The sequence below is a fragment of the Abramis brama genome (assembly GCF_963993115.1).
Source record: "Abramis brama genome assembly, chromosome: 19".
NCBI lineage: Eukaryota > Metazoa > Chordata > Actinopteri > Cypriniformes > Leuciscidae > Abramis > Abramis brama.
Genome location: NC_139981.1, coordinates 21,689,077 through 21,717,006, shown reverse-complemented (window position 1 = coordinate 21,717,006; position 27,930 = coordinate 21,689,077). Strand labels below are relative to the sequence as shown.

At 37.1% G+C, this 27,930-nt stretch overlaps 1 protein-coding gene across 4 annotated transcripts in view; it reads right to left on the bottom strand.

Moving 5' to 3' along the window:
• Nucleotides 1–20,299, bottom strand: part of adgrb3 (adhesion G protein-coupled receptor B3) — a 182,327-nt gene extending 162,028 nt beyond the window's left edge. For all 4 annotated transcript variants that reach the window (XM_084092600.1, XM_084092602.1, XM_084092603.1 and 1 more), the window contains exons 1-2: nt 19,913–20,299; nt 17,348–18,113 (exon numbers count right to left, since the gene is read on the bottom strand). In XM_084092600.1, the coding sequence (XP_083948726.1) occupies nt 17,348–18,098 (751 nt within the window). In that variant the 5' untranslated portion in view covers nt 18,099–18,113; nt 19,913–20,299. The remainder of the gene's footprint in view (nt 1–17,347; nt 18,114–19,912) is intronic.
• Between the last annotated feature and the right edge of the window lie 7,631 nt (nt 20,300–27,930).

Sequence of the window (27,930 nt, the reverse complement as noted above, 5' to 3'; positions counted from 1 at the left end):
TAAAAACATCTGTACTGTACATATAAAGTGCTATATAAATGCCTAATTTAATTTATTTTTCATTTCAAATGAAAATCATAACTGGGTCACGAGTTGTTTGTGAACTAAATCTGCTGTAAAAGGGCGAGCTGTTTAAACCCATTGTATGAAATGCTTGAATGTGGACATGTCCATATTTGTGTATTACCATCTGAATGAGGTAGATTTTAGGTAAAAACTGATTATATAAATCTAGTTCGTTTCCATAGCGTTCGTATTAAAATGTTAGCACATTTTGCCCTATGTGACATCTGTTTTTATCTTGAATGTTTTTTATACTTTTCACACTTTTTTATACTTTTACTCAAGTGAAATTGAAAATGAGTACTTAATTATTTTACTGGAGTAATATTTCAGTAGGGTATCTGCACTTTTACTCAAGTACCAGATTTTTGTACTTCGTCCACCACTGTTGCTAACCAACACTTGACTTCTTTCGCCAATGGCAAATTATCACAGAATGGATTGCTTACTTCTGCCCTGTCGGGATATTACATAAAGAAGAACAACTTTTGTGACTGACAGTCTCATTTGGTTTGAATACAGGTTGGATGTTAATGGAAAAGCCACTTTTATGCTCACTGTAATTGCAATGTTGTGATGTGCAATTGTGACAGTGGAACAAGATAGTGATCTGAAAGTATAATATCTGCAAAGTAAAGTAACAATCTTTGAATATGCATAGTGTTTTAGATGAATGACAATATACATGGGTGAGACTGAAGAAAACTGTATAAAAACATTTTAACCAAGGCATATAACATGGATTTTCATGGCATGCTGTGAGTATTTTAGTTCATTTCTCTCGGAAATGGCACAGGTGTTAAAAAAACAGTAAACTCAAGTGCTTGAGGATTGCATTTGCTACAAACAAGCCACTGTATCTTCAGAGACACATTACTGGCAGCACATATTCATGTGACACTGTGTTTGATGTATGAAGGACAACGTGAACACAACCACATTTGGCTCTTGCTTTGATGTAGTGTATTAACTCATAACCTCGTCCTGAAGAAAAAAAATTCAAATACAACCAGATGCAACAACTAAACAAGAACACATTTTTTTGTGTCGATTCAGACCTTTTGATCGATTCAGTACCTGCATTCAATAACACTAGAACATTAGTCATTAACACAAAAGATGAATGAATGGTTTTAGTGTTATATTTTGCTTCTTTTATATATTAAACTAAATGGGTGATTTTGAGGGGGAAAAAAATATGTTCCTCCATAGTAGTCATAGTAGTGACAATATAGGGGTTGCTATGCCAAATTATCATGTTCATAATGCATTTTTCAGTAAATTTATAGTAAATAATGTAATATAATATAATATAAGCAGCTCATAATTAAGTTGAATGATAATTAAATGAGCCATACTGATTGCCCAGTAAATACATCCACAAAGAAACACACACACACAAAATGAATTTCTGCTTTGAAGAGAGAAAAACAATGCTTGTTTAGTAATCATATTTCTACAGAGAAAATGTCTTAAATTTTCAACAGGAAGCATAGCCGCATTCCATAAATCCTCTTGTTCGAGTTATTTTCTCGGTGCATGACAAAAACTTTCCTTCAGAATGATATCAGCACCCGGCGGATGTCACTATTATCATTACAAAGTGTCTGAGGCAGCCATGAATTATCCAGCTAAAGGCTCAAACCCATCCACTGTCCGTACAAATCAGTTCAGCTCATTTCACACTTGGAACGACTTATTGTAAGCTATTCACATAAAATCGGAATCAAACGCATGTTGGACTGGCTCGAGCGACCAAATATTTTTTTTATCAGCTAAATAACCTTGCACTGTATTACACTTTAAAAGTGCATGAACAGAATCAGTGCCTTGAGCAGTCCATTGTTAGCCACAAAGACAAATTTGAGCTTCTCTACGAGAATGACTTGCTGTAACTGTGCCAAATAGATGCAGAGCAGCTTCCCAAGAGATGCCAAAGAACAAAAATCCCCAGTAATGTGAAATGGAGGATGTGCTCATTATTTCTGTTTGAGATAAATAGAGGTAAATGAATATTAATGGAGGATTTATTATCAGCCTTTAAAAATATGGGCTTAAATTCTGCCATGCTGAGAAGCCCTTAAAAGTTTAAATAATTGAAATAACACAAAACACCCACTTTCATATCAGATGTCAATAAACTAACTACCAACTACAAATTAGTAATTTCACACGTGCCTGCCATTTTAAAAGGTAATCTCACTTCAACTGCACCAACACACAATATCTCAATTCCTAACAATACTGCATTTGCAAAAACTGCAACCTCATATCATTACAATGCTGTCTCAATCAATGGTGTTAGTTTTGGTGAGGGTGCTATTTGTCTGACTAATAGCACACAGTGTGGAGCAGTGTTGCCAGATTGGAAATGTCCAAGTATTGTACCAGAAGCGTATTTAGAAGAAAATTATCGTACACGAGTTAAACATACAAAACTATTTTTTGACACGACCTGCAAATTACTTTATTGCTAAAGTATCGACCTTAGATTGGAAACAACTGATCTAAGCCCCACGGCAGGAACGTTAACTTGTCCTCGTGAGAGTCATTCTCCACCATGATTGGCCGAGAAGACGTAACGTGAGATGTGATGGAAGACATGCGTAACACCACGTTCACGTTCTCCTCACAATCATGACGGCAGACACAGGATCCACAGCTAGATCAATGAGTATAGAAGCCCTATACAATGACCATCATTTGAAGTGTCACAAAATTTGTGATTTTATCGTACATTATGGGATTTTTTTTCATTATTGATCGTACATCGTACAGAGGTCAAAATAGCGTACGTCTGGCAACACTGGTGGGGAGTGTATGGGAAAACTGATTTAAAAACAGCAATTGCAATTCAGTTTTCTGCCACTAGTAGTGCAGACATTAAAGGTGAACTAAGTAACTTTTTTTACCTTAACTGAACAGCTTCGGAGTCATTGGAATGGTTATATTACTTATTTCGGGTTGAATGGTGGTCGTTTCGCACCCCCCTGGTGCCCGTGAGTGGAAAATACGCACTTGCAACTTTGAGCCGGCGGGCTGCCGGCCGCCGCGTCAGGAAGTCTCGCGTGATATCAGGTCTCGCGATGTAAACAATTGCTTTACGGCCAAAAGAAATCTGCTAAAATGCTGTCATTATTGCGCTCCCTCACGCTGTCCGAACCCGAATGAAGAAGACGTTTTAAAGAATGTCCCATCTGCTTTGATGTCGTTGATCTATAGCCTCTGGTGTCTGAGAATCACCAACGAGTTTTTACAACAGTGTTGTCAAATATCTATTCCGAAGCTGTGGGGGGAGCTTTAGAGAGAAACCTGCGAGCAAAAAGCGAGAATACAGCGAAGAAATCCCGAAGCTACTGAGTGCTGCTTTAAATGCAGTACTGTGGTAATTGTTTCACCAGGATACAAATGATATAACCTCACAGGTTCCAATCAGGGAATACTTTAATTGAGAACATTTATGCAATGTTTATTTCTGCAGGTTCAGTGCTCGTCGTTATCTGCATTCCCTTCTAATCAGACAGTGACAAACGCTAGGTCAGCATGGCCAGGGTCAGGCCAAAGCATAATGAATCAATGAGTGTTTGAAAACATGTCAGCCTAATGTGTCACAGGAGAAAGTCTCCTCACAAAGACTTCACAGAGAGCCATTCTGGCTGACTATTGATGTGAAAATTAGCGGTTAATGGTAATTTAACTCACTATACAGTTATTACAGTGGTCTAAATTAAAGTACATGTTAATAAAGTACAGTGGTCCTAAAGTCTGAGAGCACTAGTGGAAATGCTTCTATTTTGCATTTTTTCAAATTTTATGTGCTGTTGTATTAAAGGCAGGGTAGGTAGGACTATATAAAAATAAAAGATCCAAATTTGTTAAAACTTTCTATATATATCAATACATAATTAAAATGTAAGTACTCTGAAAAAAAGAGTATAAAAATCAAGTGACTCTAGACCGTTTAATCTGTATTAAACACAGCTCATTATTTCGATTCGGGACGAATCAAAGGATTGGCTTAGGCGACTGTCACTCTCTCTCGCAACCATGGCAACCACCCTTTTGCCACGGGATCTGCCCTCTTGCGCGCGCACGTTTGATTTGAGGAATTCGAGAGGCACGGAACCTAGGAATAGCAAAACAATGGCAGAGAAAGAGCAATCAAAATTCACATTACCGGCATGCAGTTAGTGAAGGCAAACAAGGCAAAAAAAGAAGACAGTACAAGAAAAGGTAATGAACAAAAAGTCTTTGGATAAACAAAGAAATAAAACGCGTGTCAATATCATCGTGGCTTTCCAGCGACCACCCCGTCCTCGGCCTCTACTTCCTCGGACCCTAGTTGCACGCCACGGCGTCTTGCACGACCTCCTCTGCTTCGCCCTAAAATTATTTTTATTTTACAAAAGGACATTTTACAAACCTACATTTTGCGCATGTGCTCCTGCATGCACTTTTCCAGTCACAACACAGCAATCAAAGGAGGACGCGCTGAAAACTGTAATGCTGTTCTCTTTCTTCATAACTCGTACTGAGAAGGTTTGAGTTGCAAAGGAATTTGTGACTGTTTCACCTGTTCAACCACATCAAAGTTTCGTAATTAGTAAGTCCGTGCTTTTTCTCTTTTTGTTCTTATGTGCTGAAGGGCCGCTGTGCCTTGGTGAAACGGTGTTTGTACGTACGTGAAGAGCTCTTTTCCAAAACGCCATAAACCTAAAAAGCTGCCTCAAAGAACCAGCAAAAGTAATGATTATGAATGTGTAAAATATTGCAATAAGACATTTTAATTGTTTATTAATTTCTGTGTCGGCTGCAAAGATGAAGTTGACGATATTTGACTCGCGATCTTCGCAGTAGGCTAGTGAACGCATGCACCGGAGAAATGCACATTTAGGCTACATAGTTTTATTTTGTTTTGGATGGTTTTGTTTAGAACCAGCTTTCTGTAAATATATTCCACATTTTTTAGGCCTGTGAGGCGAGGCTACGGTTCGGTTCACGATGATATAATCTCCAGTTCAAGCACCTTATGTTGTGATTGATAGCCTATATTTACTTTATGTATTTAATCCAGGAATGAAAATATTAATGAATTAATGAAAAAAAAAATATTAAAATTAAGATACAATTAATACAAAACGAAATTCGTTTTAAAGAAAGGCTTTGTGCTTTCTGTTTTGAGGTCTCTGTGAAAGTTTGAAAGTCTAAGTGCCGCTTTTTAGAGCGCTCGCGTCCATAATGGAGAACTGTCAAGTAATATTGTTTTTTCCTCATAAATGCAAACACGAAAAATAAAAGACAAAAACTTTTTTAAAAAGACAAACCATAAATTTAGAAGGAAAAAAAAAAGATGGATTTATAGCGTTTTGGGGGAAAAATGAATGGATTTATACCGTTTTGAAAATGTTATTTTTTTTTTACTTTGAATTGATCATCAACAATATTGTTGTTTGATTTAATAATCACTGTTGCAAGAAGTGCCTAGTTAAGTTTTTTTTTTTTTTTTTGTAAGTGGAAAAAGTAGGGGCTGCCACAGATTCTGTTTAGTTAGCTCCTTTATTGTTTTTTTCTATAGCCTACAATAATAGGTCAAATGCAGCAAGTCAAAAGACCAACTGGACCTTCTTTGCCAGTTTGCTCACATTTCTTTGAAGGATGGCAAAAATATCGCCTGAATATCGATATCTAGATATTGGAAAAAAATATCGAGATATTCATTTTTGTCAATATCTCCCACCCCTACATGCAGAACACCATATATGTTATGAATCTTACACGAAATTCATCTTCATCACAATATAACTGATGGTAATGTAAAAAAGTGTATCAATGCAACCTGTTTTTAGCTTATATAACTAGCTCGTTAGCGAATCAAAAAATATATATATTTTAAATTTACCAATATCAATATGCTAGCTTGATAGTGAGTACTAAAATACATCTTATTTGTTTATATTCATAAGCAATTAGCGTTAGATTTTTTTATTACATGTGATTCTGACATGATGTCACTACATGCACTGTGCTCCTTCCTCTCTGCTTCTCTCAGGTAAATAATGCGTCTTCAGCTCAGCGGTTGGAGTCGCGCGTTCATGTGTTTTGGGGGCGTGGCTTTGGAAGGAGCCCAGAAGGGAGGGGGTGGAGTGAATGGAAATAATGAACTGTCTTTAAAACAGTCCTGAGAGGTCTACAGACACTCGATTTTTATACTTTCTTTTTCAGAGTACTTACATTTTAATTATGTATTGATATGTACATAAAGTTTAAACAAATTTGAAAAAGAAGTTTTTTAGACCATTCCTACCTACCCTGCCTTTAACTTTTCCCCCGCCATTGACGGAAATTTCCATCATTTTCCGGCTTTCTGTGTATCACTGTTAAATGGTAGAGGGTGCTATTACGCATCTTCTGACATATGCATATGTAAAATAACAAGATCACCAACATTAAACAGCATATAAATCAAAACTGCCTAATGTTACTGAATTAAATGTCAACCCAAGACGAGCTGTAGGACTGTGAAGCTTTGGGGGTGTTGATGGACTTCAATCTGCTCCATCTATGTTTTGATAATCATTCTGAATCCGATCCAGATGTAGTCTTTGACGAAAATGCAATTTTCTCAGCTTTTTGCTCAACATGTTTCTTTTTTTTAATGAAACTTATACCCACATTCAAGTGTCAAGAATACATGAGGGTCTGTTCTTTCTTTTGACATATTGCATGTTCAGATATGAAATTCTGAACCATGAAATTGTGAAAATGATCAAAAACGCTGAAAAAAAAAAAAAAAAAAGAGTTTAAAAAAGATATAGTTATTACAACTATAGTTATTACATTACATATAGTTATAACACATAGTTATTTATAGTTGTTACAACAAAATAAGGGAAAAGTCAAATAATTCCAAGATAACAAACTTTCAGTTTTAAATGTTTTCAATGCTCATACTTTGAGCCCATTTGTATATTAATTTCCACTAGACAATCAATTCAGAGTAAAATAATCCTAAAAGTCACTGTGGAATCATGGCCTAACTTTAATCTTATATCAATGTTTTGACAACCAGTATAATCTTCCTAGGCTACAACTAGAGAAAATCTGACATCGTTCTGATATGAACTACTTTCGAATAATCAGGAAAGCCTAAATATTTTGGAGGCCATGATAAGATTACAAATGCTCTTGGAAAGTTATGTCTGAAAAACCTAAATTGATGGCAAAATAGTGCTGCATGTAAACACGGTGAACATGTGAGTAACATAAACAGCCCAAATGTTCTTCTTCTCACTTGCAGTTATACGCATTTTTCACTGTGCTCGGAAGCTGATTGGATGACCCTTTCAAAGTGTAATCCTCCAATCAGAAGCCATCAATTTTCCTATGCAGCATGAGAGCATAATTTTGATGATGATGCTAGTAACAGGACCATATGGTTATTCAACCTCCCAGGAAATCTCAGCAACTATGCACTTGCCAAACATTTGTGGGATGTAACTGACTGGCAGAGAAAAGAATCGAGCCCACCAAAGAAGATGGTATAAATGAGAAAGAAATGATTTGGGAAATGCAAATCAGGTTATTTGCATAAATATTACTTCATGCCAATCAATATTAATTAAAAACGGTGATGAAAGAGAAGATGCAGTTAGAATTAAAATCCATTTGATTTGTCTGCAGCTATTCTGAAAATTTTACAATATTCTCTAATCACATAATTAATCTGAACTGTGTTATACAGGCCAAACCGGCCTCCCAGCGTTCTGAATATGCAAATGTGAATTTCTGCGCTCACTTATTTATATACACATTTGAGATCACAAGTGGAGCCTTGGGATTTCTTGTTTGTCCACGTGATCGATTACAGCTATCCACCTGATTTGACTTTATAAACACAACGGACTGTACAACCTCAATAATTATAAAATAGTTTTGCTCAGGGCTAACATGTTTTCCAAAGTGACACAGAGTATAGCCCAATTCGGTAGATTAAAATTTAATTCAATATGCACCCATTTCCAACTGTTCTATCCAACAGAAAAAAATAAATATGCAAGAGAGATCAAGGCAATCTGACAATATATGGAGCGTTTTATTGTTTGAATGAGAGATGGCAGCTGCATAGCTAGAAACGTTTATGGACTTGGGTACTAAATATATTCAAATGAAGTTACTACTCTGAAATAGTCAGATGTGCAGTTGATAATTTAAATTGTACAAAACTATAAGGAATTATTCTGGATTAAGGGCAGGTAAAGCTAAATTGACAATGTCGATTACCACAAGACATTAAGCATTTTTCATATAAAAATCATAATAGCATGCATGTTGTATCTTGCCTTTTCTGTGTAAACTTAAGTTCAATTTTACAACTTTGTTGCTAAGACAAAACAAGGCCCAAAAAAATACTTAAAAAAATATTTAAACAGCTTTACATCTTAAATAATAGAGAATTAATGAATATAATTGCTTTATAAGATGGAAATATTCACATTTCTGCTTTTAATTCCTACAAATTATGGCCCCATTACCTTCTTTTAATTGCCTGACAATAAACTTTTCTTTTTTTTGAAAAAAATGACTCAATGTGTGTGTGTGTGTGTGTGTGTGTGTGTGTCTTTTGCAGTCCCGTAAAACTGCATACATCATGATTCCTAACAAAGTTTATGAATCATGACACCTTAAAAGTGTGTAAAGAGACAATCCATCATGATTTCATTAGCAATCATATGTATTCATATGTAAAGTTGGTTCTGGCTCACTAACATTTTCATTCTTCACAGCAGCTAAAACATAAGATCTGTACATATGAATAAATTCAGAGGTGTACAAATGTTTATGGACGCTTGAACTCATGAAAATCTAATTTATATATATATATATATAAAAAAATCTATAAAATTTAAAACTATACTGCAAATAAAATCTTCATTATGACTTAGGTAGGTACACTGTAAAAAACAGACAAATTCGGACAAATTCTCCATATTTTCCATTAAAACAGTATGTCTACTATAGAAAACACTGCATTCTGGGATATATTTTGCACGGTAAGCAATTGTTAATTTACAGCCCATTTTCAACACTAATCTACTGTATTTATGTATTAAGGTTTAGTACTGCACTATGCAATGCATTGTGGGCTAGTGCATTTGAAGCAATAGCACAATGGTGCTGTGTTTCACGGGTGTTTCACAGTGAATATAGGAGTTTGAGGAGACTGGACAGTGTTTGTGTAGAGCGGGAAAGAGGCACCTGAAACAAACTTGATTTGAATCCCTTAAGAGAAAAACATTGATACCAACTGTAGAGGGGAGCCCGTTCTTTTAAAACTGGCGGGTTTTGTCGGAGTGTTTTCTCTCACATCCAAATCACTCAAACAGTGACTGATGAGCTGGAACTGAACAAGCCGGAAAAATGCTTGAGAGTGAAGTGAGTGATTATATATGCATTAAATGGAGAGGATAAAAAATGTCAATTCACTGTAATACATCATTTATTTTCAAATTTCAGTGTGGCTTTCAATCTATGTATTTCTTGGTTTCATTTCCGATGGTTTTGGACGTCTAGTGCTCGTTGGCGGGAGAAAAAAGAAAATAAATAACTGGTCAAATTTGTACTTAAGCATTATTTATCATTAAACACAATTTCGTTTAGCTGTATAAGCTATATAACCGAGTCTGAGTTTGTATTCTGTTCTGCCCTTTTTCGTACTTTTGCTTTTTTACTATTGCTTTTACTCATATATTTTTGTCCTTGCTTAATCTTGCTTATAAATAAATGTTCGCCTTTGTATTAGCCCCTTACTGTTGCCTGTGTTTTTACTGTAGTAATGTCCTGTGTGATTTTGATTTCCAACCTATTTTGGGGTTTCCTTTTTGACCCAGAGTTGTGTTGCCAAAATGACCCAAATTGGGTTGTTTTTTAACCCGACATTTTTATAGTGTATTGTGAACTGAAATAATCACAGAAATGTACGGCATGTACAGTACATGGTTGTAAAGTAACTTCACAGTCTTAATATGATAGAATCCCAGTGTATTGGGATTACTACATGCCTATACTACATGCCTATAGACTGAACACATAATACGCATGTGCATGATGTCACCATTTTCACCAGTTCTCGTTCCAAAACATCATTGTCGTGTAAATGAACATCCAAAAAGTTTTCAATTTTTAGTGGAAAAAATTTGTGTCATGTAAACGGTCCCTCAAATTCCTGTTTAATAATAAACTATGTAACATATTTAAATGTGTTAAAAAAAAAATCTTTACAAATTCTCTGAATATATATATATATATATATATATATATATAACTAAAATTGAGCGTTTGTCAGTACTTCTATCTTTTTGATGCTGTCAGCATGTCCATATTGTATGGGTAAATCCAAAAATGTATAGTTACATATTAATACCTGCAAATACCAATGAGATTAGACTTGTGATTCTTATGAAAAACCATTCATGCTGCATTTTTGTGATATAGTACATGGTGTTCCCACACTTCCTCCCAAGCACAAAAGTGCAAATCCATTTTATCCATGAATAAAGCAGTTTAATTTGTTTGTGTTCTTGCCATTGCCTGATGTCGCATACATGTGATATCCAGAAATTGAACAAATTCATCACATTTAAAGGTTGAACACACTGGAGAGTTAGCAGTTCCTATTACTTTTTTCTTCTTGCTGGCTTTGCAAAAACTTACACAGGCATCATTATAAAAGGCTTAAGAAGTAGTTGTACTTATATGAGTTTGATTGATATGAGCTTAACATATAATCCCTGCACCACAGAGGGTTTGAAGGCTATTGGTAAATGCTATTTTTATGGATGTATGCTAAACACTCCCTCCTACCTATATCAAAGTCTTAATCTTGAAGCCAGTAAATAAATCAAATGGTTCCTGTTTACTATTTAAATGCACATTCCTTGTGCCTTCATAATCTTGTATCAAAATACAATAACTTACTCAGCCCCTGAAACAACATTCATTTTCAGCTGATATCACTATTCCCTATTACTTTTTTGCCAACCTTTTTCCTCCTTTACTCGGGTAGGCTATGTTACACCCACTTTTCACAGTCCAAATAATTCCCATTAGATAAGACACAAGTCTTGACAGCGTAACAAAACCTCTCTCTCTCTCCCTCTTTATATGTAAGGGATCATGTAGAGCGAGGTGGTTGTTATAGTGAATACAACCCCAACAGGCTGATCGGGACCCCGACGCGAATCGGAGGTAATCCCGCTTATTACATGGCTACCCACCAAATAAATCAATAATTTGACACAAAATATTGATTTAAAAAGGAGTTTATTGATTTAAAAACGATTGTATTGCTTCCGCTAAAGAAAATAGTCCGTTTCGTCTCAATGGTTAGAATCCTGCGTCCATAGCAACGCTCTGTTTTTCATGGCAACGGTGTGTTATACTTCGCAGCGGTCTGTTATCAAGAAATAACAGACCGCATTCTACATTGGAATTAAACCAAGCCATGTAATATTATATATATATATATATATATATATATATATATATATATATATATATATATATATATATATATATATATATATATATAGGGGCCGTTTACATTATGTGTTTTGTGTTATGTGTTTTGGCCTTTCATTTACACAACTACAATGTTGTAGGGGACTGAAAAATGCAAACTTTAGAAAACAGGTTTCAACATGCACATTTTTGAAAACGATACCATTATCGTCTCTGTGTAAACTACAAGAAAGTGAATTTGTAAAAACAGTGACCTCGTGTGCATGCAAATTTTTGTGTTCAGTCTATTAGGCGCATAATGTTTCATTACAAATTGACATCGCCAACTACTGGCCTGGCAGCATAATACAGAGTTTTTAGTCGGGGATCGTTTCGACCATGTTGTCACTTGTATGCAAAAAAACGCAAACGAAAAAACGTTTCAGTTTTTTGTAAATTTTTGTCATGTAAATATACCCTTAGATTTAACAAGGCAATACAAATAATTTCACAGTAAAATATTGTTAAATTATGCATAACTAGCATTCCCTTTTTAAACAGGCATTCCATTTTAAGTTTAAATGTTATGTTTATATGTTGTATATTGGTAACTTTAGGGTCCAATTCTCACTATTTACTAGTTGCTTATTAGGGCTGCACGATATTGAAGAAAAATGCAATATGTGAGAACTCATTAAATAATGCGATATTCGATATGCAATACGATATGCTTAAAGTGTGTAAAATATATTTAAATTCTCTTTAAAATATATTTAAAATTTTATAACCTACATACGTGTTTCACATTCTTTTTGTGACAAGAAAACATCGCTACAACTTCTGAAAGTGAACATCAGTGTTTAACTGTAGCATAAGAAGTGTTATTTTAACATCAGTGTAAACCACGGGGAAACTGAATAATAAACTGAATAATAAAATGTAAAAATAAAACACGGCTTAGTTTTCACTCTATGAATTAAATATAGGCTATATAGTATACTGATTCTTATTAAAGCTACAAAAGTTATTCAGCCAAGAGCAGTGAGTGATGTTCTCTTTGTCTATTGCTCATGACCCCAGTTATTGCAAGCCGTTGCGATATGAATATCGCGATATATACATTAGTGATATTTCGATAGTTTCAATATATTGTGCAGCCCTACAGCATGCATATTGCTAGGATGCATTTAGTGCTGTTTATTAGCACTTATAAAGCACATATTAATGCCTTATTCTGCAACCCTTAATCCAACCCAATACATAGACTTAACAACTACTTTACTAATTATTAATAAGCAATAATTACAAGTTTATTGAGGCAAATGTCATAGTTAATAGTTAGTTAATAGTGAGAATTGGACCCTAATCTAAAGTGTGCCCTTTATATTATTTAGAGTTTCCACTAAAAAATGTCATCAGAATGTACAAAACTACAAGCCTAGCAACAACTTGAACATGGAAACAATATTACAGTAGCGCGTTTCATTTATCCTATTGCAAAGGTAAAATGAGTTGTGAACTGAATTGTACACATGGTATATAAAAATAATAAAGCAAAAGACACTTCAAGCACAACCATTACATTTGACATTAAAAAAAAAAAGAATGAAAAAAAATTTTGATTAAAGATGGATGAACGCATTCTCCCCTCAAGAAGTGACTAGAATTCAAGATGGCCCCCAAGTTGAGGGAACAATGTTGATGAACATGATGCGCTGTGACTACTGATCCAAAGTGAATAAAAGGCTGCACTATGCAGTGGAGAAGCAGAGCCTTCCCATGGCCCCTGGCTTCAATAAAAGGGGCCTTGCTCTTCTAAACTAGCAAGCAGTGTTGTCGTCAATATCTCAATTATTCATTTGATTGTAACAATAATCCCAAAGGTTTTAATACCATTTTTTTCTGCAAATGCACCGATAATAAAGTCTGCAAATAATTCATCAGCACAATGATGCAATCCACCCAACACTCTGAGGTCAGAGAATCCTAAATAAATCATCTCGCTCTTCGTTCTCATTTGTAACCATTCACGTTTCTCTGAAATCTGACATTTTAAATTCCAGTGGGTGTATATTATCACTTGTGCATGACTCAGCACAAACTGACACACTGTGGACGTGCACTTCATTAGCATCAGCCGAATCCCCCTTTCCTGCTCCGCAACACGCTCTGGAGCCCTGAGCCTGACAAGGGTCGTTTGCACAAAGTGACAGTTCAGTTCCCCCCACAGATCGGAGTGCAAGGGGCCCGGACCCTGCAGTGCAGTCAGGCAAGTTTCTTCTCCAGAAATGGTCAGGCAAAAAGAGCAAACGGCCACTGCTGTCTGAGGGCAGACCAGCGGTGGAGAGAGAGACAGAGAGTAATGAGAAACAGCCTTGAGATGTTGCTCATCTTCTTCAGCAGGGCTTCATTTGTGACTAATTTAGGCGACACAATTCGGAGCGTCTTGACTTGAGCCATCACATCAAGTGTCACTGTGCCTGGAGAGGAGATGATGCAAAGATAAAAAGAAACGCCACTTGCCGATAATAAGAATGTGGGATAGCCGCTGATTCTGCGGCATGTCCCATATATGGCCACCACACAAAAGCAGGGAGCCCTATGGGGACCACTGCTAAAAAGATCATCCATAACAAGACTGTGGTACAAAAATAACAATGCTTCCCCACAAGTGATAGAATTTTCCGGCTTTCCATGTTTTCACTGTTATACGGTAGGGGGGCGCTATAAGGCATCTTCCGAAAGAGTACTTAATCTCCTGATCAAAACACAAGCTAAGAAGAAGCAGAAACAAGCGATAGCATATTTTTTCCCAAACCAGGTCAGCGGAAATCCCGCCCTGCAGCGAACTCTAAAGATTTCATTGGTCATGTCAATCACTTTAATGATTTCCTACACCAAACACTGATCCCTAAACCTACCCGTCGCTATAACCTTAACCAATGAAATTAGAAGCAGGGTGTGATTTCCGATGAACTGGTTTCGGTAAAAAAATAAAAAAATAAATGAAAAATTCTAATCGTATGCATGTAAAATAACGCGATCACCAACATTAAACAGCATATGAATCAAAATTTGAATTTTACTGAATGAAATGTCGACCCAGGACAAGCTTTAGGACTGTGCTATTTTTGTGTGCAAAAAAGCTTTATTAACATTATAAGAGAACCTCAGTGAACATATTAAAATAATAAAAAAGGGGTCCATGTCATGACCCCTTTAAATGCCTTAAAATCTTCACCCCAAATGGTCAACATTTCAGCGCAACTTAGTCCAAAGCCATTAAATGCTATTTTTTTCACTCCCAAGTCCTTTATGTCATATCAGACAACCATGTCATATCGAGTTATGCTGCAGCTGTGAATAAATTGTGGCAGCCTATTTTATAGTCTACCTTGCGGTTCAAAACTAGCCTTGGCATCCCATTTTCCTTGCCGCGGCTTCACGGCCAAGGTTGACATTTCTACAGAAATCACTAGTTATAATGTATGAAGGCTGATGAGATGGATTTCACTGCTGTTTATATGTCAGTGACATTCTTGTCAAACTTTTGTCAAAAAATGGCATATTTTGAAAATGGCTTCCAACTCCAAGTTTTAAAGTTTCAAACATTCCAAAAGAGTATAAAAGCCTTTCCCGGTTACATCAAAGATGTGTCCTCAAATAAATTACTATTTGGCTGTTTTCAGATCGGTGTTTTGAAATTATAGTTAGTTATAGTCAAATATATCAACCTGTTTGAGGCCATGTTTAACAAACCTAACGTGTTAATACAGCAACACCGCCATAAATCCGTTACTGCAATATTACCGCAATCAGCTAATGCCTGCTCAAGTGCATTTAATGTGCACCAGCATCATAATTATCCATTATGCAAGTATAATATGTTTTTACATTTCAAAACACTTTACTTTCATCCTCAGCAAGGCAGCATTTCAAACACCGATGTTATCATAAAGTATAATCAAGCTCATGTTTTTGCTGGCCTGCTGGATATCATCCTGCAGAGTGCAATGGACCAGAAAACCAGTTTTAGTGATCCTCTCATCGTCGTCCCATTCAAAGGCCACGCTTTGTTACCATGCACACAACCAGGAGTGAGGGATATCAAAGACAACCATTTATTTTGGACCCGCTCTTTACAGATCTTTTTTTGTTTCGTTTTTTTTTATTTTTTTATCGTGGCTGTTTGAAGGCGTACGTCCATTCGGGACGCTCATCCGGGAGGGCAGAAGCTTCATTCTGACACTACAGCGGGGCTTGTGTGCTCTTTTAAACCTGTGATAGCAATCCACTAAAGCCTCTAGTCTATAAATAGAAGCTTTCAGTCTAATCTTTGGAAAAAAAGCTAGTGCATATAAGCTTCTCTAAACATGCAGATAGCTGAAAATAAGTGAAACATCACTTTTTAATAGTAAAGCTATATTTCCAGTGCCTATAATGACAACTTGATACAGAAATGCTTTAAGATGGGAGTTCTGTTTAAGAATTCATAGACGCAGAAGGAGTTATATTAATTATAGAGTCTGTGCCGTAATAAAACGCTCACACAATAACTGGGGAACAAAATAATCAATGGTTTAATCTTCATTTCAAGCTTGATTCATATTTAAAACATTATAAAATGAAAATCACTCTCAGCTACAAGATCATAAATGGAATATGACACAGTTTGGAATGGAATATAACGCTCATTTGGAAAGGGGGATGAAAAATGAAATTGGGGGCCTACTTAACTCTACTGAACCTTGATAATTCCAAAGCACCATGTTCCGCTTGATCGGGAAAGCTGCCACCTTCTCCCTATGGGGTTATTATTTTCAGCAAGTGAAACCGGAATGCCATAGGACGGTTACTCCCTCCCTATCTTTCTCTCTCTCTCTTTCTCTCTATCGCCACCTCATTATTCATTATTTTTGAATCACTGTGCTGGAATTGAAGTGAGATTGTCAGCATCCATTCTCAGCCAACAATCTCTGTGAGATGTTGTCCTTTCACAGTATGCTGGGTCATTCCTGCCTCCAGTTGATCTCTATCTTGTGCCAGTTGTGAAATGTTACAGATGCTAATTAGCTGTAATATCTATGACCCCGATGCAAGTCCATTATGCATCGTCAGAAATGGTCATTGCTAGCAAATTCCTTCAAAGGCATTTGTGGCAATCTGTTGCTGCCAGCGTCCGTGGACAGCAGAGGGACGACTGACAAGAAAAAAAGACGTTTGTCATTGATGGAGGCTGACAGCAGCATAACAATTACATTTAGGCCAAAAGGCTAAGTATGGTGTCAGGTGCTTAAAGCAAGTTCAACTGACCCTCTTCACTGCCAAAGCTTTCCCAAAGACAGTATTTGGGAATGCGTTTTATTGCCGTTTGGATTCACAATTGAATTCCAAAAAGACTGAAAAATGTGTTTACTATATTAAAAGATAAAAGAGATGGCATGATGTAAACATACATTAGACTTAGTACCCCTGTTCCCAAAAACATCAAAAAAATGAATTAGTTAATTAATAAATCCCCATCCAGGTTGTGTTACACTTCTGACATAACATGAAAGAAAGAACATAACACATCAAGAAAGAACATTCCTATTCGGTACACCCCGAAATTGTAAAACTAAACAAAAAAAGTCATAGACATCAGTAGCAGAGCACAGTGAGCTGTTTTTAGTGTTCTTTTATGTGGAAGGGTGGAGGAATACACGGGGGCATCATAAAGACATGGTATAATTAAGCTGTGAAATGATCTCCAGCATTAAAGGCCTGCAGCTGTCTGGTTCATACTCACCCTCCTTGGATGGTCGTCGCACCTCCGCGCTCAGATTGCACACCTGCGCCGAGCGCACGTGAGGAGTCAGGCATCCTTCGGTTTGGGGGTTTAAAGGCAACACCACGTTACTGAGCATCAGCACGCTCTCAGATTCCCCATCTCCTAAATGTTGCGGGCAGGTGCATTTAGCATAGACTATTCCACAGGATTCAGCTTTCTCTCCTTTCAAGCAGTTTTCCAACCACGTGCATAACACCTGACATCCAAACTGACTCGGGCTCGCCTTGTTTAAAACCACAAACTCCACCACAGACCTTTCCTCCTCATCCGTCTTCTTTGTCGTCAATCCGTTGTAGTCGTAGGGAAACACTCGCCGGAGCTGCACGAAATTTTTGTCGTAATGCAAAAAGACATAAATATTCTTGGCGTCATCACAGAGGTGCACAATGGACTCGTTGATCCTCAACAGCTCGTTGATCTTCTCGTGGGAGAAGTGATCGAACTGGTAAGCCAGCAGAGAGAATTCAGAACAGCTAATTTCTCGTTTGTAAAGTTTTAGGTAGATGCTGTATTTGGTAGGATCTGGGTTCTCCAACGTCCAAGTGCAGTTTGTGAAGTTCTTGGGAAACATTTCATTTATCGAGTAAGATCCATAGATAACTCCTTTCACTAGCGTGGAACACCAGAAATCTTGGGCACCAGTATATCCAAACATAACCAGGAGATAGGTGGAAAATATATAAATCAACAGATTACGAACAGCCTTCATCCTATGTCATTTGGCCTGCAAGAGAAACAAGAGATGCGCTACATTTATTGTCAGCCTATGGAGGTGGGAAGTGATGCTTTGTCAACGAGTTTCAGTCTAAGATCTCCTAACTATCCAATTAAGCTTTGTGTTAAACACAAACTTACCTACATTGTTCGTTTGAACAGCCTAATTTCGATCATAAACAACCATCTCGATTTTATAGAGATTCAAATGATTCTTTCCATGGGAATGTAACACAATTCGGATAAACATTGCCACCTTGTGGTGTTTAATAAATGGGGGGTAATAACTTTGAGGATCTGCTGTGGCAGGATAAAACAACATAATATTTTGCGATTAAATAACCATTTAATATGATCGTTATAGACTGAATGATCTTTACCGTGTTTGAATGACTGACAGTGTCAGACACAGTGATCAATGCCATTCAATAGCTTTATGGTCGTTATATTAACTCGCGACGCGTTCATTTTGAAGAATAAAAAAGGCTGGCATTACATGTCACCAATAAACAAACAAACAAACAAACATTTGAAACCATAAAACGTGTTTTATTCAGTTGAGAGTAATGTGTCGCAATTCTGCAGTGATCTACATGTCTGACCGCATAATAATCATCTACATAGCTTATCTCAGTCTGCTCAGACACAGTTGCGATTTCTATTTAACTTAGTCTAAAAAAAACACCACATAAATTGACTAAATATCGTATTTTATATAATATAGGGAGATCATATCCGGTTGTCTGGCTGTCGTGATCTATGTAAGGATTAAAGCAGCCTTGCATTCAACATCTAATTCCCTTATTGAATGCATTATGCTTTCCATGAGGGAAACAAACTTAGATTTTGATGTGATGCTTCTCTCTCCGCGACGATCTGCTATTCGCATTTCAACATAATGTGTTGAATGCCTAAATTTTCTAGAAGTCTGAAAGAAAGGCGGCGGAGAGAGAGAGAGAGAGAGAGAGAGAGAGAGGGGGGGGGGGGGGGGGGGGGTGGATCCAGTATGAGAGAAAAGCTATTCGATGTCTTGTTTGCATGAATCCTGCAGGCATTGCAGCTGTGTGCAGTGTCACAGCATTACCAAACCGAGCCTTTATTATTTTATTTTTTTAATCGCCTTAAATGCGCCACTATTTGTACGGCATAGCAAAACGCGTACGGTGCAATATACAGAGAGGTTATGCACGACTATATAGGACGAAATAGTATTGGCGCACATTGCAAACATAGTGCGCTACTTTTCCTTTACTTGACAATCTACTATGTCGCGTCGCGCGCTTGCACTTTTCGTTGACTGTGACAGGAGCGATCCAGTTTGTCGCGCCGCGTCACGATCAGTAGCCTAATATAAACGAATTAGGGGGGAAAATGTAGCGGCAAAAAATAAAATAAATAAATAATAAAAACTGCAGCGACGTATATTTATATTCATCTCTTACGAAGCCCAATAAGTCTAGCGGGATTGTCAATCGTCCGTTTTTTGGAAATGCAAACGTGAATGTGGTCACCAAGACGGATTTTATTATACAGTCGGCGCCAAACTCCATTCTATGTCATTTTCCTGCGAAACTCGTCGATCATCGTTTAACTTCGCACTGGCCCTGGTGTAACGTTCGAGTCCGAGTCATCTGAAATATTGACGTAGTTTGTATTGCATTAACCAGAATAAACTATGGGATCTTGAACTCGTTTATGCATTGAAGAGGGATAAACTTGGGCGAGGACCATCTCATCACCGTACAAACCCACCTATTTATCCATCTACTTATGTATAACAATAACAGCCTAATAATAAACAGGTCTTACCTTGCACTCTGAAAGCTATGGCTATTTTCCCCACATACTTGGAAACATCCTTTAGAAATTAAACGTGTCGCTCCCCTGCGAATCGATATCTCCCATTGCCTATAAAGTCTAGAGCAACAAGACGGTCAATGAGCAAAAATGCATTAGACTCCAGGCTGGATCATCATCATCATCATCATCATCTCGTTCCTTTTTTCCCACCTCAACGCAACCAAGTGATGAGAGCGCAACAGAAGTGAGCAGACACTAGAACGAGGGCGAAAAATGCTGTGAATCTCGACTGATCATTAGTCGTTGTCTGCCCGTCCCTCAAGAGATGCCCAGGTCGGGTAGCAGGTAGAGCGCAGTCCCTGACGGATGGAGGATGCTGCTGACTCGCTGTAGAGTGAGATGGAAAGCGCTTTCTCGCCGAGCCTCAGGACTGGAGCTGCAATATCACGTCACTGCCACTAAGATAAGGCACGTATGGACGTCTCGAGCTGCGTCTCTCACCATCTCACCCCCCTTCCTCTGGATAACATAGAAACTCTTTTTTTATTTGAAATCAAGGCAGAGGAATGTCCCTCGGACTGGAACTAACGACACGGTTTCTTTTCTGCGACGGCACGGACTGTTTTATCCGAATCCAATGGAATAACAATACATTATCGGCTTGTTTCCTTGGGAATTATGTTTTTGCGTGAGATTTTGAGAGATGTGTACAGGAACTCGTGAAGTTGCTTCATCTTCTCCTTATCGCATCATCATAAAGAATTAGATTTTTGGAATCGAGAAAATATACTGTAGCCTCTAATTTTATTTGTGTTAATGGAAAATATCGTATATGGCTAGCTACTGAGAAAATATTAATTTTCTAAAGACAACAAAACTAAACTTGAGAGATGCATCGACGCATAATGACTTTTGGGATCGAATTCTGACGGGACTGAATTGAAACGGGTGTTTTTTTGTCTTTGTTTTTTGTTGATGTTGATTTAGATATTAAGATAATTGTATTAGTTTTTCCACTTGGGTTTGTATTTGCAGCTATCTGTGGCTGAATTCACAATGGAGACATTTGTTTCCAGCAAAATATCACAGGTACAGTTAATATTTTTCATACAATATAATGTGATTCCAGCTTTTGTTATAAAATAAATAAATAATAAAATGACAGATGTTCTGAAGAACACGGGTGCAATCCATTATGGTTGTGACAATAACAGGACATTATGATATGAGGGTAATCTCAGTCAAAGCCTAATATACAGATACTCTCGATAGACTTCTAAAATCACATGGTAAAACTTTAGATTAAATGCTTTCAAGTTACAATGATGGAATTTCTGATTTTTAAAATTAATTATAAACTTCTGCTAAAATGTAAAGATCATGCTCTCAAGGTTAGTCAGCACAAATTAGGATTTAATAATTATGACTAAAAGTCAATCATCTAAAAGACTTTTAAAACAAATATTTATGACATGAAAAATGTATAAATATTTACACCGTTTTTTGTTTTTTTTTAGCTTTGGCACCCAGGGAGCGATTGGGGTTAGGTGTCTTGCTCAAGGGCACCTCAGTCCTCAATTATTTCCTGCTGGTTACCAGTCTGGTTACTAACTTTCCGGTTACCAGTCTGACTCTCTAACCATAGGGCACCATTTTTTTAAATAGCTTATTGATATTTAGATATTATTTATATATTTTAATATTTAAGTGCTAATAGCCTATACACACTTTGAATGACTTGAAGGATACCGTTTGAAAAACACACTGGAAACTAAACATTTGAATGGAAAAAAATATATATACTTTTTATTCTTGGGAGATTTCGATTTGTGGAAAAAGCAGACAGCTTTTGGATGAAGCCATAAAACTAGCCAATGGTTTGCCAAAATGACCAAACACACAGAATAATTTATTATATACACATATACATACATACATAATCTCACAAAAGTGAGTACACCCCTCACATTTTTGTAAATATTTTATTATATATTTTCATGGGACAACACTGAAGAAATGACACTTTGTTACAATGTAAAGTAGAGAGTGTTCAACTTGTATAACAGTGTAAATTTGCTGTCCCCTCAAAATAACTCAACACACAGCCATTAATGTCTAAACCGCTGGCAGCAAAAGTGAGTACACCCGAAGTGAAAATGTCCAAATTGGGCCCAAAGTGTCAATATTTTGTGTGGCCACCATTATTTTCCAGCACTGCCTTAACCCTCTTGGGCATGGAGTTCACCAGAGCTTCACAGGTTGCCACTGGAGTCCTCTTCCACTCCTCCATGACGACATCACGGAGCTGGTGAATGTTAGAGACCTTGCGCTCCTCCACCTTCCGTTTGAGGATGCCCCACAGTTGCTCAATAGGGTTTAGGTCTGGAGACATGCTTGGCCAGTCCATCACCTTTACCCTCAGCTTCTTTAACAAGACAGTGGTCGTCTTGGCGGTGTGTTTGGGGTCGTTAAGTTGGAATACTGCCCTGCGGCCCAGTTTCCGAAAGGAGGGGATCATGCTCCGCTTCAAGTATGTCACAGTACATGTTGGCATTCATGGTTCCCTCAATGAACTGTAGCTCCCCAGTGCCGGCAGCACTCATGCAGCCCCAGACCATGATGCTATCACCACCATGCTTGACTGTAGGCAAGACACACTTGTCTTTGTACTTCTCACCTGGTTGCCACCACACACGCTTGACACCATCTGAACCAAATAAGTTTATCTTGGTCTCATCAGACAGGATACGGTTCCAGTAATCCATGTCCTTAGTCTGCTTGTCTTCAGCAAACTGTTTGCGGGCTTTCTTGTGCATTATCTTTAGAAGAGGCTTCCTTCTGGGATGACAGCCATGCAGACCAATTTGATGCAGTGTGTGGCGTATGGTCTGAGCACTGATAGGCTGACCCCCCACCCCTTCAACCTCTGCAGCAATGCTGGTAGCACTCATACGTCTATTTTGCAAAGCCAACCTCTGGATATGATGCTGAGCACGTGCACTCAACTTCTTTGGTCGACCATGGCGAGGCCTGTTCTGAGTGGAACCTGTCCTGTTAAACCGCTGAATGGTCTTGGCCACCGTGCTGCAGCTCAGTTTCAGGGTGTTGGATCAGCTGCATCTTCTTATAGCCTAGGCCATCTTTTTGTATAGAGCAACAATTCTTTTTTTCAGATCCTCCGAGAGTTCTTTGCCATGAGGTGCCATGTTGAACTTCCAGTGACCAGTATGAGAGAGTGTGAGAGCGATAACACCAAACTTAACACACCTGCTCCCCATTCACACCTGAGACCTTGTAACACTAACGAGTCACATGACACGGGGGAGGGAAAATGGCTAATTAGGCCCAATTTGGACATTTTCACTTAGGGGTGTACTCACTTTTGTTGCCAGCTGTATAGACATTAATGGCTGTGCGTTTAGTTATTTTGAGGGGACAGCAAATTTACACTGTTATACAAGCTGAACACTCAAAACTTTACATTGTAGCATATTACTTTAGCTAAAGTATGTGCCTTTTGCCCCATCTGTGAAGTAAAAGGCCCACCTTGCCACCTCATACATTTATAATATTTTTAAACTAACAAACCACTTTGATGATTTATTTTCACACAAAATCTGTTGCTTCATGAATGTGTAATACAAACATATATATTTTTTCTGCAATCATGGGGGTAGTGAAAAGCAAATGTTTCTTAAGGTGTGCCTTTAGCCCTGTTGTATCCTACATGTACAGTATGGAGGACAGAAGAGTTGGAGACGGATGGAGGTCTCTCAGATGTCTATGCTGCAGTCAGATGACTTGGGCTGGAATTTATAAAGGCCTACAGTATATAACAACAATATGTCATGTTAATGTAAAATATTCTTTAAAAATTTTATTTAACAAGGCAATTTGAATACTTTTACAGAAATGTTATCAATTTTACCTTCAGCATCAACACTGAAATAATATTACAGTTGCCTATATTACAGTACTGTACAGAAATACTGATTCTAACAAATTTTCACTACAATCGATAACTGAGATGCCAGATGGCGCCAGTTCCCATAATGCTTACGGTACAACATATCACTGTAGTGTTTACATTAAAGATCTGGCAGGGTTTTTTTTGTACCATACAATTATACAGAAATTATACATCAGGCTACAGAGATTTCCAAAGTTTTCAGTCCTATGTGTCAAAGAATGATGATATACACTCACCGGTCACTTTATCAGGTACACCTTGCTACCAGGTTGGACCTTTTGATGTGCGGTGCGTTCAGAAATGCTCTTCTGCAGACCTCGGTTGTAACGTGAGATTATTTGAGTTACTGTTGCCTTTCTATTAGCTCGAACCAGTCTAGTAATTCTCCTCTGACCTCTGGCATCAACAAAGCATTTTCACCCACAACTGCCGCTCACTGGATACTTTCTCTTTTTCTGACCATTCTCTGTAAACCCTATAGATGGTTGTGTGTGAAAATCCCAGTAGATCAGCAGTTTCTGAAATACTCAGGACAGCCCGTCTGGCACAAACAACCATGCCACATTCAAAGTCACTTAAATCACCTTTCTTCCTCATTCTGATGCTCAGTTTGAACTTCAACAGACCGTCTTGACCATGTCTACATTTAAATGCATTGAGCTGTTGCCATGTGATTGGCTGATTAACGAGCAGTTGAACAGGTGTACCTAATAAAGTAGCTGGTGAGTGTAGATACACTTGAACATATGTCCATGCATGGCTGCGTTTCCCGATAATGTTGTCTCTTAACGCGCTACGAAGACTCTTAAGGTATAACTTAACTAAAGATATACCATTTCTAGGCATGTTCCCCGAACCATACCTTAGGAAGCTGCTTAAGATATACGTTCTTACGTGTGACGTTACCCGGTGCTGTCCGTGGCGATGCTGCTGAATTGGTTGATATCGATGGCTCGAGAATCAATTATTCTCTCGCGCAGGGGCTGTTTCACTGCATTATGTGAGAAAGCAGTGTTCTTTATAAAAGAAGCACTTCAAAAATAGTTGAAATTGCATTTATTAGGACTCATGGGATATTATAAAAATCCAAACTATAATAGCCTAGCCTACATATTTTTAAATTGTATCATATATTGCTGCCATAATAACCATTTCAAATTTTTACATGCTTTCTTTTCTTTCCCATTTTTGTTCGCTGAGGTGGAGCTGCGATGAACTTCTTGTAAATACTTTCCAGCATTTCAGTAATAAAAGTGTACATCTTACGTACGGTGCTCGGCAGTGATCAAAAAGGATTTAAACAGTGAATTTTGAATCTCTTCTTGTAAACTCAGAGATGTGGATTCAGACAGCAATTAAATTACCACACGACCTGTTTGTCAAAAAACAGTAGGTACTAATTTGGACAGGGATTTTTTTTGGGTGAGAAAAAACACTGATATGGATTCGGACGGCACTAAAATCACCGACTTACCCCTGTAAATGTTTAAAATACCGTACGAGCCCATGAGAATTAGCGTCCGAATAGGACTTAACGCTCTTTAATTAAATTAATAAGATTATATAATAATATAATAAAAAATCTAACAACAATCAGTGTAATGACAATTTTATTCTTTGCATGAAAACACTTGAATTAGCCTAACTGAACACTGTCTGGGTGTATTAAAACTTCAGAATTATATTCATATAGACCTGCAACAGTGATAAGGTAAAGCTAAGAGAGGTCCAGATCAACCTTCCGAACGTATGACTTACAGAAGGTATACTTAACTAAGAACGTTTCGGGAAACACGTATTGACGAAAAGGTACAGCTTAAGGTGTAACTTAAGAACGACGTAGCATTAAGAAGGTTTCGGGAAACTCAGCCCTGAGGTACAATGCTCCATTTCATAAACACTAATCAAGCCTTTCTCTTGTGTATTTTTAGTCTGTGACAAGGTCATTACAACATCAAACTAACTTGATCAGAAGGAAGCTGACCACAGCTTTGAGCTTTCATCAGGCTTTAGTCTTTCAGCCTGATAAACAAAAGGTGTCGATGTTGGCTCAGGTGAGGAGCTGCACACACAGCCATTGTTTATTTGACCTTGTAGCTCCCATTATTGTGTGTTCTTTATGTTCTGTCTTGGGAGATGTCCTCATGGTTTTGTGTAAATCTGATTCAAGTGTCTAAAGACGTGCTCTATTTATGCCTGTTCAATGAGTGAATAAAACAGGCCACAGGGTCAATCCACTTTGGACTGGTTTTGTATCACTGTAATACAAAATTCCGAAGAAGACACAAAAGAAGATTTTTCTATACAATGAGCATAGATGTTTTTCAAAAGATGTTTTTGTGTGTGTGTGTGTGTGTGTGTGTGTGTATGTGTGTGTGTGTGTGTGTGTGTGTGTGTGTCACTTTTGTGTTACAGAATAAATCAATGCCTACAAGTTTGGAATGGTATGAGGGTAATAAATAAAAATATATATAAAAAATAATAACAGAATTGTCATTTTTGAGTGCACTATCCCTTTAAGGCATAGTGTTTATTTCCCAAAAGTGGGGGAGATAGATAGGTTTCTAAATTGGTGCAGGATTATATTAGTTATCTTGGTTGCTTAACTCATGCTAGCTTATCACTTATCTTGCTTTAGACTTTATTAAAAATATCCTGTAATATTTGCGATTATTTGAAAAGTAGGTCATTTGGAATATTTCTGTAGCATGAAAGATGGCTAAATATCTTACTTTATTAAACGATCTTTTTTATGCAGTGTTGTGAAAGTCTTTCCTGTGGCATTCAGACATGCAACTCACTGAAAAAAGTCAATATTGAAAATCTTTTAATGAAACCGCTAGTGTCTAAAGTAATTGATTTAAATGTCAGCGATGAGGGACATGTAAAAGCGTATTAACAAAAGAAGTAAAAAAAAAAAAAAAAAAACGTATCCAGAAAAATAATTAGTCACATAAACATGTCAGTGACAGGGTGTCATTTTTTTGTTAAATGGGAAAGATTTCCCACACTGCGCCTGAAACAGTCATTTCATAAGCACCAAACTGGATAATTGACAGTATGAAGTGTTTTTTTAAAACCACTGGGATGTGTACCACACATTCACACAAGGACACATAATTCTTGCTGTCATCTACAAGTCCATACAAAGATTTTTATCAGTAGCAATCTGTCAAAGCATATTCACTAAGAAACAAGACTGATATAAATCTGCAGACAAAACAGACTAACTCTCTCCATACACCGCACTTCACAGTAACAGCTCTGTCAAAAAAAACTATAGGCTATTCACTGTAAATTGTGATTATATTTCTAATATGCATATCATCAAGGCTTTCAAGTAATTATTCTATAATTTGAATGCTCCTCTCCATATTTGGTCTGGACAGAAAATGCATTTAGCATTAAATAATTAACATTCATAATTTATTTGTCTCATCCACCCTCAAAAACGTCTCATTTACAATTAGTACAGAAAATAATGAAGACCATATCAAAAGCATATCACACCTCTTCTAAAATCTGTGCATTGAATAATTGATCAATTAGACATATAGACAAAACTGTTAAAGGATGTCATTAAATTGCAATAACATTCAAGAGGTTGTGCTAAATTGTGGATAGTCATGAGGGTGTTGTAATGAAATTAATAATTGTCTTCATTCCAATTAATTAATCTGAATTTGAATTGAACACCCCGCAAAAAGTTTAATTGCCAAATTGAATGACAGGAAGAAGAATTTGAATTGTTTTAAAAATATAAAAATTGCACAAATAATGTATTCTGAGAAAAGAAGTGCTCTTCTAGTCCATAAAAGTTAGTTATTAAATTTGATGAAATATATAATACAAAATAGATTCACATTTCTAAAGGTCGAACTATCTGTAACATTTCATACATTTCAATCAATTTAAATTTGATTTCCTCACAATTCATATTTTAATCGCAGCCTCAATTCAAATTCAGAAAGTGGATTGGAATTCAAAACCATTTAAAAAAAAACTGAATTTCTGAATGGCGCACAACCCTGGTTTTAGCTTTGTTGAATTCATAAGC